The 13,576-nt window shown below is 47.2% G+C and overlaps 2 protein-coding genes across 6 annotated transcripts; both read right to left on the minus strand.

Moving 5' to 3' along the window:
* Nucleotides 1-234: 234 nt before the first annotated feature.
* LOC117653031 (retinol dehydrogenase 14) lies at nt 235-5,489 on the minus strand. Its single transcript, XM_034398372.1, has 7 exons — nt 5,333-5,489; nt 3,017-3,237; nt 1,380-1,472; nt 1,075-1,314; nt 675-967; nt 505-594; nt 235-425 (listed from the first exon to the last, which is right to left on the minus strand). Exons 2-7 carry the CDS (start codon nt 3,192-3,194, stop codon nt 321-323), a joined length of 999 nt encoding a protein of 332 aa, XP_034254263.1. The 5' UTR covers nt 3,195-3,237; nt 5,333-5,489; the 3' UTR covers nt 235-320.
* Nucleotides 5,490-6,566: 1,077 nt separating this feature from the next.
* On the minus strand, nt 6,567-13,425 carry LOC117653593 (dynamin-like 120 kDa protein, mitochondrial). 5 transcript variants are annotated; one of them, XM_034399383.1, is made up of 21 exons: nt 13,237-13,425; nt 12,423-12,798; nt 12,184-12,337; nt 11,979-12,110; nt 11,506-11,547; nt 11,009-11,080; nt 10,425-10,579; nt 10,176-10,339; nt 9,927-10,065; nt 9,722-9,847; nt 9,410-9,640; nt 9,178-9,323; nt 8,892-9,053; nt 8,611-8,798; nt 8,310-8,524; nt 8,086-8,205; nt 7,847-7,984; nt 7,566-7,766; nt 7,375-7,468; nt 7,183-7,293; nt 6,567-7,089 (listed from the first exon to the last, which is right to left on the minus strand). In XM_034399383.1, exons 1-21 carry the CDS (start codon nt 13,263-13,265, stop codon nt 7,025-7,027), a joined length of 3,060 nt encoding a protein of 1,019 aa, XP_034255274.1. In that variant the 5' UTR covers nt 13,266-13,425; the 3' UTR covers nt 6,567-7,024. The 5 variants fall into 5 exon arrangements, with proteins under 5 accessions (XP_034255274.1, XP_034255275.1, XP_034255277.1 ...); XM_034399384.1 differs by having other exon boundaries at nt 7,025-7,089; nt 11,009-11,077; XM_034399386.1 differs by lacking the exon at nt 11,506-11,547 and having other exon boundaries at nt 7,025-7,089; nt 11,009-11,077.
* Nucleotides 13,426-13,576: the final 151 nt, after the last annotated feature.

Below are 13,576 nucleotides of genomic sequence, written 5' to 3' on the forward strand. Positions count from 1 at the left end.
AACTACCTTGCGGGCTAATCATTACAGCTGTTTTTCCTGTCTTCGGCTGGTGTTTCATCAAACGTCAGTTATCTGCTTAACCATGTTGAGTGTGGGATGGCCAGTAAGTTGGAGCCCTCTTGTTTAGTTGAGTTGGAGGTAACTAACTTGCAGGCCAAGCCACAAATGACAGTTAGGCTTGACTCTGGCTGTTCACAGAATAACAGGGATATTTTGTTAGAAATAAGCATTGTGCTGTCTTGTTCTACTTTTATTATAAAATGGTAAGGAAATAAATCTTAACAAATTGTATGATGAGCATTCATTTAAAACAATCTTAACTAAATCTTGGGATCTGTTGGCTGAAGTTTCACCATTCCTTCAGATATTTCCCAGCACTTTTTGGCTGCGTTCATGTCTGACGCACCTCTTGAAAGAGAGTGTTCCTGCAAAAGTACAAAATAATTTGTCAGAGAATCAGTCTGGATATATTCTTTGCTTCAGATTGAATCTTGATATACTTACTTTGCAGTCCATGAAGTATTTCCCGCTTACTCCTTCGACTTCTTCTGAACATGCTAAGTACAGTGTTGTTTGAGCACCTTGTTCAGGGGTCTGAAAAAAATTGACATTTAGTCTTTTTGAAGCAAAGGGAAAGAATGAGCTTAAAGAGAATGGGACATTGGATCACTTACCTTGAAGCAAGTTTTGCACACTAATTTGACAGGGAGGTTCAGAGGGAAGGGAACATTTCTCCAGATTCCACTGTCTATCATTCCTGGATGCAAGCAGTTAGCAGTGACACCTGTCCCTTCCAAGCGCCTTGCCAATTCATTTGTGAAAAGGATGTTTGCATATTTAGAAACATAGTACAAGTAAGCGGGCAATTTGCGGGTGGGGTTCATGTTATTTAAGTCTACGCTTGAAAATTTGTAGAGCTCTGATGCCACTACCACAATACGGCTGGGTTTCGATTTCTTCAACAGATCTGCAAACAAAAATAAGTTTAAAATTTCCATGATTTTTTTTTTTTTTCAAAATTATTTAATAATTGTCTAAATTTGTTAGCTTTCAAACTTGGATATGCAGGCCTACCTATAAGGAGGTGGGTGAGGAGGAAGGGCCCGTAGTGGTTGGTGGCCATGGTGATCTCGATGCCGTCCGGGGACGTCTTACGGCCGAAGGTGTTGGCCATGCCCGCGTTGTGCACCAGGACGTCGAGGCGGGGCTCGCTCCTGTTGATCTCGGCCGCGAAGTCCCGCACGGACTGGAGCGAGCCCAGGTCCAGCTTGTGCACCACCACGTTCTGGTTGTTGGTCTCCTTGACGATCTCATCTGCGAGTGAGAGCAGAACGTGTAACGTTGCTGTCGCGTGGAGAAGACGATCGATTCTCCCTTACCTCTGGCCTGGTTGGCCGTCTCCATGGTCCTGCAGGCCATGATGACCCGCGCGCCGCGCTTCGCCAGCTCCATGGCCGTGATCCGGCCAATGCCTGCAACATTGCCCAAGTCCAGTCCCGAATCAATGACCGTGTCAATGAAAGTGGCGCCTGTGCGGACCGCGGACCTACGCGGACCTAGGCCAAGCCGCACGATGGGTTGCCTACCCGGCAGGCGGCCCCCGTGTCTTGACTTGCCGCAGCGCGCTGGCCAGCGGTTAGTGACCCCGCCTCCGCCTATCGACGTGAATCGAGAGCCGCCAAGCCTGTGGCAGCTAGCTAGGCCGGCTAGGCCTCTCGCACATAGAGGGGCGGGGAGGGGCCCGCGGAAGGAATCCCCGCTCATGTCGCAACCCGACAACCGCAATGCACTGCTTCCCGGCTGGGCTAGGCAAGGCAGGCTCATTCCGAGAGTCGTTTTCGTCGCTCTGCCTCTCCCGCACTCGTGGGGCGTCCCGTAAAGGTGCGAGAGAGAGACGACTCTCGGAATCAGTCTGCAGGCTTGGCTTGGCCGCGCGGGCCGCGCGCAGGGCCTCGTTCTCGGTGTGGGCCTGCGCTGCCTGCGCTGCCGATGCTGCCGCGGTGCGCCACCGTGGCGTCGTCTTGACTTTGTAAGTACGCGGGTCCAGCCCGTCCGCCTGCCCGCCCCAAGGCCCGCCCTGCCGCCGCGGCGTGATGCCATTGGCCCTGAGCCTTGAGAGGTGCGTCGACCCTGGCCATGGCAGCCACGGCCGGCCCGGTGCTGCCCGGCCACGAGCGCGCACCGCCGCACCGCGCAAAGCCAGCAACGCGCAATGCAGCCGCGCCGCCGCGCCTCGCTGCAGTCCGCTCCGGTCCTGCAGGCCTCGTGGGAAAAGGAAGGGGAAGGGGTCTAGGACGCCCCAGCGCGGCCCCAGCGGCCCTCGCGGACGGGGCCGACTAGGGCCGACGCAAAACCGCGCCGTGCCGGGGCATCACGCCACATGCCACTCCACTGCAACACTCCGCGCCACGCGCACTCGAAGACTCGGAGGGCGGTTGGCTACGCTTTGCTACGCCACTGGGGTGGAAGCACCGGCCAGGGAAGTCCCGGCCGGTGGTGCATACACTGCAGGGGAAGCTAGTCGGCAGAACTATTTTTCCAGCACGGGGACACGCGTTTCAGCCGTACAGCAGAAGCACGTAGTCGTGAGCGTGAGTGAGCGCAGCAATGACGCGATTGCAGAATTCCAGGGTCGGCCAATGGAGAGGGGGCTCGTCGGGCAATCAAAGAGCACTCTAGGAAGCTAAGGATAGCGCCGCGCAAAGTGGACAGTGTCGCACAAACAGGCGGCGAAATTCACCAAAGCGATCCAATGAAACGCACTCCAGCCCTGAGAGCACCAGGTGATGACGACTAAGTACCCTGCCCAGCAAACGGACTGCGTTTGCTGACGGTCACTCCTTGTTTTCATAGGGCCTCAGCAGGCATGGGCCCGGCGGCCGCGCGCGCGGTGCCGGTGACAAGCCCGTTGACGTGACACTGGCCCCAAAACCGCGATCTCTCCAGTCGGCTCCACTCTCTTCGACAGCCCCGAGGGCCCCAGCGAGGCCCAGGGCCCAGCGCATGCAGTACGTACCGGAGTTGGCGCCGGTGACGATGACGGTCTTGCCCTGCATCTTCTCCTTGCCGCGGTAGACTCCGAGCGTGAGGAAGCAGTACAGGTTGACGAGAGCCAGCAAGGCGAGTGCGCCGCACACCAGCGCCGCCGCGGCCAGAGCCAGAAACTGCGGCCCCAGCCCCACCTCTGGCAGCATTCCAGCGGTCTTGGAGAAGCTCGGAGTCTCGGTCGCGTCTTGCCTGGAAAAGTACGTGGCACGGCGGCGCCTGTTAGGTAGGCAGCACAACGGGCACGCGACGCGCGAATGCTGCGAGCGAACTGGGTGCAGACAAGTTCACCGGCCCGAGGGTTCGGTCGGGTTCAGACGACCAGTACCCTTCCTTGCGCGGGCGCGAGGCGCGAGCAAGCGAGACACTGTGCGGTCTGACGAGATTTCCGCGTCGTGGGCGCAGACGGGTCGCCTGGTCGTTGTCACCAGATCGTCGAGATGGGTGCCCCCCCCCCTTCCCCCACGGAGCTCAGCTCATGGGCCCAAAAGCCCCAAACATACCGCCCGGGGCCGGCCAGCCCGTCATTCAAGCAGGCAGCAGCAGCACTATACTGCTCCGGCGCGGTCCGGGGTCCGGGGTCCGGCTGGGTCCGGCTCGGCTCGACTCGGTCCGGCAAGCTCCCCTCGCACCTCAGGCAGTACGTGTACTCGCGGCGAGGGGGCCGGGCCGAAGCCCAAGCAAGCCCCCAAGGGCACCTTGGCTCATGGAAGCGACGGGTCGGACGGGACGCGCGGCCAGGGGTGCGCTGTGCTGTGCTGCTCTCTTCGCTTTTCGTCTCTCTCTCTCTCTCTCTCTCTTTCTTCTCCAGAAAGACCGTCCCGCCTCCAGGCGCGCCGCAAGCCTCGGGTTCGAATCGGGGCGGCGAGCTCGTGTCCACCGTCGTCTCGGTGTCCACGCCGCCTGCAAGGTAGCAACCTATCGTGCACCTATGCCCCCCCCTCCCCTTTCCCCCTTCACATTCACAGACACGCACGCACACACACAAGCAGTGAAGGGTCGGAAGTCAAGTCCCGGGGAATACATCGGCGGGATCGTCGTCATCCCGGTCGAGAGACAATGGAGAGGCGGTGATTGAGGTTTGAACAGTGCTGCAGCCGAGTGGCAGTGTAGTGCCGAATGGTAATGAGATCCCAGAAGCCGGGGAGCGTGTCATGCCTTGGCATGCCTAACGTGCCCAGTGCACACACGTGCGCGTGGTTTACACTGCAGCGGCGCCGCGGCCCAGTTAGCACAGTGCCTCTCCTACAAGACTGGAAACGAAAAAGAGTGAAAAGTGAGAAGCAAGCCGTCGGATGAACGCCGCCCTAGTTCCGGATCCGGAACCCGGTCTAACCGACCCGCCGCAGAGAGGAGTCCGAGGCCCGAGGAACTTGCGTCACCCAGTGATTCAGGCTCTCGGGGATGCCCCGTGGAGTGTGGCGTACGCGAAAACATCGCGCGCCATGTCATGTCCGTTTCAGGACTGCCCCGTCTCTGCCGTCGGAATGAAGGACGCGTTTCCCTCCGCGGCGTTGTCCAGCGCCCAGAGTCGTCGAATCCTGGAATCCTCGACACTTCTCCCGCGACTCCATTGTCTCCGCGACGCGACGCGCGGCCCTGTCGCGGGCGTTCCCTGCCGTTCCCTGGCGTTCCCTGTCCCTGCAGGTCCCCTGTCCCACGACCCTCCAGGTCTTGCTTCACCGCAGCACGCGCCGACGCAGGGGGCCAAGCCGCACGATTCGACAGTTCAGGAAGTAATTTACATTCCCTCGCACTCTAACTCTCATACTATATCCGTGACCTCTCGCGACTCACAACACATACCCTTAAATATTTTCATTTGTTGTTTTGTGTTGAGATGCGACTTTTGACATCTGAGCTCAAGAAGGGAACAACTTTCCACATTCATGGTACAAAATTTGAAACACATTCCACATTGAGAGGTGGGGAAAACGCCCGTAAGTACGCAACATGTGTGGCAAATACGCCAGAAATCTCGCACGTTCTCACACAGTCCCACAATCATTGTACGTACACAAAATTTCACAGTAGGTCATCTCTTGGCAAAAGTTCTCGATTCGGAGCGGCAGACACGCGCGGGTCCAATTCGGACCTGCCAAACTACACCAAGTCACTTTCGCCAAAACCGAAGAACCGGCTTCTTGGACGTTTCCCCACTGCCAGTGCAACTTTTTTCATACACCGGAATGACCAAGAACAAAACTGAATCAAAACGATTTTTTTTGCTGTGTGCCAGTGACAAAGCAGTGTGTGGTGTGCTCACTGGCCACCCTCTAGTGCTCACCTGTGGAGTGCTGAGTACACTGGCTGGTGGTGCGGTGAGTGTGTGACTGGCCGGCCGGCCGTTGGTGCTGGGGCGCTAGAAGGCGAGTGGTGTCTCGGTGTGTCTCGCGCCGAGGGGCGTCGTGGGCAGACTGGGCGGACTGGGCACCGGGCCGGGCCACGGAGACTGTCGAGTCGAGGCCTAGCTTCCCTACTCCGCGGCGCCTTGCTTGTGCTGCCCGGGCTTGGGCCGGCCCACGGCCACGGCCCCGGGCCCAGAGAGCGAGGGGGTCGCAGCCCAGCCGCGCTAGCCGCGCCGGGCAACGGGACTCGCGCTCTGTTTGGCCCGTTGGAGGGGCGTAGCGCCGCGTAGCGCTCAGCGTGGGGCCCAGCCCAGGCTAGTGGCCCAGGCCGGCCGCCTCGGTCCAAGGGATCGTTTCGGCGCTGTCTTTGTCGCACTCATGCAGCGGACCGTGGAGGAGCGAGGGAGACGGAGCGACGAAAAGATCCTCCGAAATCAGAGGCGGCAGGCCTTCCCTCCCCTCCGGCTGGAAGGGTTGCCTACGCTGCAGGCGCTCGGATGCATTGTCGCTGTTCAGCGTTCTTCGCACAACTAGGCGAGCCGCATGCCTTCGGAGGAAGTTTCGTCGCACGATTTGCCTTCCTGCGGGCTATTGAGCGACCTGTTTAGTGTCAACCCGCACACCAAACGCCTGGAGGAAGGCAGCCTGCGAGGCGCGACCTCTCCCAGGGTGTGCCTGGCACACTGTGCCTGCATCTGCATTCCCTGCGCTGTGCGCTAAATCCCTCAAAGGTAGTTCAGACACTACACCGGCTACACCTCTCCGGGTAAAAAATCGTCTGCGCCGAGTTCAGCCTCCAATGTACTAGCACGATTGTTTAAATTTGAGGCGGCGTGGCAGGGAAACAGGAAGAAAACATCAAGTGTTTAAAAAGAATGAAGTAATTTATTTATTTACTTTAAATTAAATAAAAGGTGTACAAGCGAACTGCAAGACAAAATAGCATCATAAGAATAAATTATTACAATTCCATGTTCATAAAAGAGAGTACAATAACAGTTCAGAAAAAGGCACCTACAGTTTACTCCAATACAACTCAAAGAAACAAAAGTAGAAGTTCTTTGGCCATTTCACACATTACTTCATTGCATCACTTAACTATTTAAAAAAGTGACTTTGTTTGTGTGTGAGTGTGTGTGTCTTCCGTTATTGAGGGAAAGAAAAATAACAGGGGACAGAACTGTGAATGCTTATATTGCCTCACCACCATGAACTGTTTCAGACAATGCAAAGATGTGTGAACATGTAAAATGGAAGTCACATTCACAAACAATCCAACTCTGATAAAGTCAACCTCCGAGCAAAATTGCACAGAGGAATGATGGAATTTTCAATGATTGAAAAACATAAATCAAAACAATGCCAAGCAAGTATACAGGGAGACCTAAGAAAAAAAAATGAAACCATAGAAGGTTTGACATTAAAAACCTACAGACTAAATTCATCCATTAATTACTCTAAGAATCACAGCAATTCAAGAAAATGACTTTTTCCAAGGATCAGAACTTTGAATGCTCTCGCACTCAAATAGGCTTTCCACATACTGACTTCACTCCAAAGATTGAAGTGTGTCTTGAGCCTACAAGAGTGGTTAAGGTCACACACACAAGGTTTTCACACAATCTCCTATCTCACTTTTCCATATTCAAAGCTTGAATAAATTCCTCTAGTTTTTCCTGAATTAAGCGGACTCGTTCTGAAACAGAGTAAACAGAGGATATTTAGTTTCCTTCCATTTTACTTACTTAATTCCAAAAAACACTATCACAAGAGAGACAAAAAGACTTACTTAGTTCTTCAGCTAATAGAACTCTCCTTCCTGTAAGGAGCTTTTGTTTCTTCTCTGGATCTTGACTATATTCCTCCAGGACTTCTTTAACTTCTTTCTCAAGTCGTCGGGCTAAGCACAAAATAATTAGAGGATTAGTTAAAAATGAAATCCATGCACAGTTATGTAACAAACAAGTTGTTGCATCCATACCTTCTCTGTTCATAACTTGTTGACGTAATGCATTTGAAGTGACTTTAAGGACCTGATGTATTCTCCAGAACATCACAACATCACTACATTCCAGCTGAACAGAATTGAACAAAACAATGTTACAGAGGCACTGAAATAATTTGTGATACACAAGATTTGTCAAGGCAACAAGTGGAAGATGTTATTATTACCTCTGTTTCAAGGCCTTGGTTGTACAAATAGAACCCTTTGCGACAGTCGTAAGCTCTTGCTAAGCTACGATTTAAGAAATGACGCCGGAACACAACATGCCAAGTATCACGAACATAATCATTCTCTACATTTACACCAATTCGCTGCAAGTTTTTGCGAACAGCTGCCAATTCATCATATGAAAGTGATGGGCTATGTTTCTGGAACAAATCAAGGATATCTTGAGTAAACCTTCTTTCAAAATTGAACACATTAAGAAAAAGCAACAGACATAACATACATGGTCAGAGTACAATATCTTATCAATCTCTGATTTAACAGCACTTCTCTTTTTCTGCTCCTCAGTTTGATAAGTCCAGTGCATCCACCTCTCACTTCTTCCAGGTCCCACAAGGTCTCTGATTCTTTCCTCTGTCCCCTACATAAAGATAATTAAAACATTTGGTAAAGGATTGTCTACATGAATAAAAACTCAAAAGAGTTAGATTAAGAAGATTAATTACTTGAAATCAATACTACCTTTAGTTTTTCTCTGAGGCTTTCTTCCAAGAACTTTACAGCCAGGTCCCACTGATACTTGTCAGTGACAGATCGATCTTCAAGAGTATTAAGTTGAATTACTCTTAACATTTCAGATGCCTGGGAACACAAATATAGGAATCAAAGCATGCATTTCAAAACTAGAACTGTAATTGAGTTTTTGGTTGTTATTTCTTTTCTTTTTCACTTTTTGTGCTACCTACTTTGTCTTCCCATGTGTGTCGTTGGAAAGCATCATTCACAACAGCCTCTTTCAGGTTGTCAAAAATATTGTCGTGTCCCTTTGACTGTTTGGCTTGATGCATGAAATGCTGGAACTCTTCACGAAGTCCTTCCCATCCTGTTTCAACAGCCCGCTGAGGCAGCTGCTGGTCAGCCAACTGCTTCAATTTGATATCCACAGTGGTGTTAAACATTCCTTGAAAATTGAAAGAAATAATTTGAAGTTACTGACTTTAGTTATTAGTACCAAAATTACACAGTCAAATATTTAAAAGTGTGTACCAGCATCGTTGGTTTGAGCTGCAGGTAGGTAGATGTTTTCAAAGATATGCATGTTGACTTTTTGCCAAATCTTTTTCATGAACATTTCTTCCCACTGAACTGGGGAAACCTGGCTCAAGTTAACAATTTCATCCAAAATTTCACCTCGAGCTTTTTCAAATAACTCATCTCGATCAAGCTCTCGTATTCTGCATATTAAGAAAAGAAGTCGATTAAGGCAAAAATAGTGAAATGAATGCATACCTGAAATCTTGTGGAGCAAAAGGCTGAAAACACATTACCTTGGGAAATTATTTTTCCATTCAGTTTCCAAATTGAACCGTGTGGCTTTAAATGCATCAGCTTGCTGTTCTACTGTGTCACGAACCATTTTCCAGAAGCAATCCGCCACAGCCAAAGTGAGATTACGAGTTGTAACCTGACTTGACAGGATTCCTCCATCTCTGCAACATTAAACAATCACCAGAAAATTAAGAACAAGAACATGTAAGTCGTAATTAGAGGCAAATAATATTATGATGCAAAAATAGAATTATGATTTTGAAAAAAGGCAACACCTCTACTCACTTGAACAATTTAGAACTACGGAAAAAGGTTTGCTCATAGTCTTTAATAGACTGAATTGATTCATCCTTTCCACCTTTTCCCGTCACCACTGCATAGTAACCAAGAGCCTTCATTGGAAACAGACGTCCAGCTAATATTTTCTTGATCTGACAACCAAAGAAAGTCAGCAATGAGGAACAATAAAAACGGATGTCAAGCGAAAAATATTTTTTAGCCAGCAAAAGAAACTTACTCGGTCTGGATTAGTCAAGTTTTGTTCTGCAAGATCAACTTTGGTGAGGACAAAAATTGTGCGCTTGCCCTGAGGATCCATTTGAGAAACAAGATCAGTCACATTGCTACGCTCAGCATCCACTGAACCATCTTGAATACAGAGGATGATAGCATTTGGGTTGGACATGTAGGTTTGAGTCATTTGCCTAATAGCATCTCGAGTGTCCCCTGCCATTTCCACAGTCTGAGTCTAAAATAAAAAATAGGCACAGGATAGACTTAAAATGTAAATAAGTGAAAAAAAATATTATTTTCTTTGCAATAAACTTACACTTATAATACCAGGCAAATCTACAAGAACCATTCTTTGAAGTCCAGGACCCCTCACAGACATAGAAATAACTTCATTGCTCACAGTTTTGCCACGGAGTACACTGTTCTTCATACGAATTTCCACCTAGATTGGGAGAAAAAAAATGAACTCCATTATACAGTAGTAGTAAGCAGAGTCTCAATTAAAAGAAATGTTGACTCACTTCTCTCCTGAGGTCTGCAAGATCAGATTCCTTGGTCAAGTCAAACTCACGAGCACTGTCCTTGAATTCAGCAATATGATAAGGGCCTTCACTTAAGGTCACTTTCACCGGTGCTCTAGTCATCATTTCACCAGCACCTCTGGTAACATGACAAAATTTTCAATGAATTAATTGACTTTGATAATGCTCAACACCAATCCATTTTCATAATAATAAAATTTCAGGATAGTAATAATAAAGAAAAACCACCTTGGAAAAATTCGAGCTTGGGCTATCATCTCTAAAACTGATGTTTTTCCTGAGCTCTGATCGCCTACTACAACTACCCTTGGGAGGTGATCCTGAGTTTGATAGCTTGTGTCATAGTCACTCAGTTCATCAAGAACTTCAGAATACATGTCAATGAGGGATTTCTGAAAAAGGGAAAAAAAATGTTTTACTCAGAAAATTGAAAACTGAATATTTTTCTACAAAATCCAATTTAGCATTTTAACATACCTTTAGTTTCTTGGTGTCTACTTTGTTACCTTTCAAAAGAATTTGTTTCCTGAGTTCTTTATTTTCTTTCTCAAGGCGTTCTAGTTCTTTTTGATATTTAAGCTGTATTGAGATGAGTTCTGTCTGCATTGCCTCCAAACGTTGCTGTGATGTCTCTGAATAAAATACCAATGAAAACAAAACAGAATTAGTAACCCATACAATGGAAAAGTACAATTTACAAACCCAATTGTGCTCTTAGTTTCATCCAGAAAGGCTATTTCAAATGCCATTTATTTAACACTTTAGTACATAATTCCTCATACTTCAGCAAAGTAAAACACAAGTAGTATTCAGTTAAAAAAAAATTTAAGGCATAAAGATGCTTAGCTATATATTTTGTGCATTTCTTAGCCAATGCCAAACATTTAAAGGCAGTTGTGCATCAAATAAAGCCATAAAGCAATGGGTTTGCCAATTACTTATACCAAGAACCACTGGTGATAGAAATTGAAAAAGGAGCAGTAACATCAACTCGAGATCATCGCAACCACTCAAATAGCACAGGTGGTTCTTAGCCAGACATCCCAATTTACATTTCTCACCTTGTCTGTGCTTCTCCTCACTAGACCGAGAGAAAGGGGCAGCATGGAGAACAATGTCACTTTTAACCCCTGCTAAAAGAGAATTTTTAAAATGAATTAATGCATGCAAATAACAAATTAAAAAAATTTGAGACATGGACAGAATTAACTTTTCCCCAATATTTGACGCAAAGCCTTCTATTGAGATAGCACTCATTACAAAATAGTTCTAAGCCAAGTTAGTGCAAATAAGGACATTATGGCAAAATAAAAGGATAGCAAGGGCCTACAAAGAAAAGACATAAGACCAAGTACTGAAAACATGCAAATTGTGTACAGAAGAACTGAGACAAAGACGGTCAACTAAGAGCTAATTTCCAACAAGTTTTTGAATAGCTTGGACATGAGCAATATTAAATTTCAGGATAATAATGGTGTAATGCGATTGTAGGCTGAAAATACTTGATTTTTAATCAGCAAATTCACCAAATTAGAAACAGCATTCTTGAAACACACACCTGTGACAATCTGCCCTAATTGGCTCATCAAATTCTCGACACCTACAGGGAGAGAAAACAAAGGGGCATCGAGTCAAACAGTGAGGAAGCTTAAACTATTAAATTAATGAACATGTCCAAATTTTTAAGGATAATCTGCCCTTTGAGGTTAATGTAATGACTCCAAGCTACATTGAAGATATTTTTTTGACTCAGCTGATGTGTCGCGTAACTAAAATTGCTCTAAACACTAGGTAACATTCTGCAGAGAGATAGAGACAAGCTACCGTGAAATGGAAAAAAAAATGAGATAAAGCAATGATCTACACATCAAAAATGACATAATGCATGAATTTTTGGCTAAGAAATGCTTAAATTTTTCACTAAGCTTAGACTTTCTTTTCGTATAATATTTAAACGCAATGACTAAGTTACAACAGGAACATAAGATTATAACATGTATTGTGTTCAACAAAACAGAAATGGAAACATACCACCTAAAATCCTGAAAGGGCTCCCATTTTCATCTTCCTTGTTGGCAGCTTCAATAGCACTCTCCAATTTTAAATCCCACCACTCTTTTAAATTTTGAACTTTTGCTTCGCCTAGAGTTCGTAAACGAGGATCTATCAAGGAAGGAGTCAAATTAGTCCTAGTTTAACATTCCAAGCAGATGAATGGCCACACTTCAACACAAACCTAGTTCCATTTTTCCTAAATTTCCAACAACTTTGTCCTTGATATCCTGAAGAGATGTGAGAACTGAATCAATCTTCTCTGATTCTGGATAGTACTGCTCAAGCCATGACATATCAGGAAGAACTGGAAGAGTTTTCTTCCATTCTTCATAGGACTAGAAACAGAGGAGTGCTCCATGAAACAGTTTTATAATAGAATTAATGATCAATCAGTCACACTCACTTTGACCGATACTGTACCTTGTTTAGGCTCATGCCCCCACCAATTGCTCCACCAAGTGCAATGTAGCGCAACTTTAAAACACCACGTATTGCCCTCACAATAAGCATACCAACACCTCTTGAAGGTACACTGACAAATGAGACTGGCTTAACACGGAGAAGTTGGTTATTTCTAGCTAGATGGCGCTGAGCACAAACTTGACTGAAATATCTCATATCCTTGGACATGGGTGTATTGTAGACGGCAAATAATATGCTCTTCTTGGCCATTTTGGTGGGTCCTCCGGCCAAATCTGACTTGACAACATTTCCACTAGATGACAGGTGGGCAGGCATTGAAGGCGGTCTTGAAGGGATTCGGAGGCATGATCGTTTCAGAAGGACGACGGCGACCCTAGCAAAAAAAGATAAGGGGAACAAACTTAATATTCAAGTGTTAGACAGCAGACACTACCATGTAAGAAAACTGATCATGGACCGATGCATTTCAGCATGACAATCATTCAAAACACTCCTGAACAATAATGCACAGCACAAATATGCTGTAATCACGTCTTTGGGACTTGGGAAATCCAGATTTAAACAAAGAAAGGCAAAATTTCTACCGGTAACATAACCTTTACGCCCACCAAGATGAGACTGTTGTTTTGTGGAAAAACAGACGGGAGCCAGAGTTTTGAGTGGAAAAGCAATAAGCTCATTGTGTGACGAGGTGTATTATCAACTTCAGAAAAAGACAACAAAGGTAGATGAAATCTGCTAACCCGCTTTGAATGGCAGAAGTGAGCAGAAGCAGGTTAAAGACTGGTCATGTTTGAACGATGGAACTCACCCAAACTTTCCACGCGGTATAACATCCATTGTATAGGCGCTAGAAAGTATTGCCTAGCTTCAAATGTCTTGTTTCTTGAGTGGCGAACTACAAATAATGTTTTAAATTGAATTGATGAGCATTTCGTCAGCCCTCAAGACTGACACTTTCGTCCGTCTTCTCGTCTCCCACGGCCACTTGGAGCTGTTTCGGGGAGGGGGGAGGGGTGGGCGGGGGTTGGTGGGGGATTGTTCGTAGAGCATCAACCATGCTGTGGAAGGATGGCTTTTTGGGGGCTGCTGTACTTCCCCACGGAAGAAACAGCATTTATGCAAATAAATTATGATCATACAAAAGGGTG

The sequence above is a fragment of the Thrips palmi genome, unplaced genomic scaffold (assembly GCF_012932325.1).
Source record: "Thrips palmi isolate BJ-2018 unplaced genomic scaffold, TpBJ-2018v1 HiC_scaffold_8, whole genome shotgun sequence".
Classification (NCBI taxonomy): Eukaryota; Metazoa; Arthropoda; class Insecta; order Thysanoptera; family Thripidae; genus Thrips; species Thrips palmi.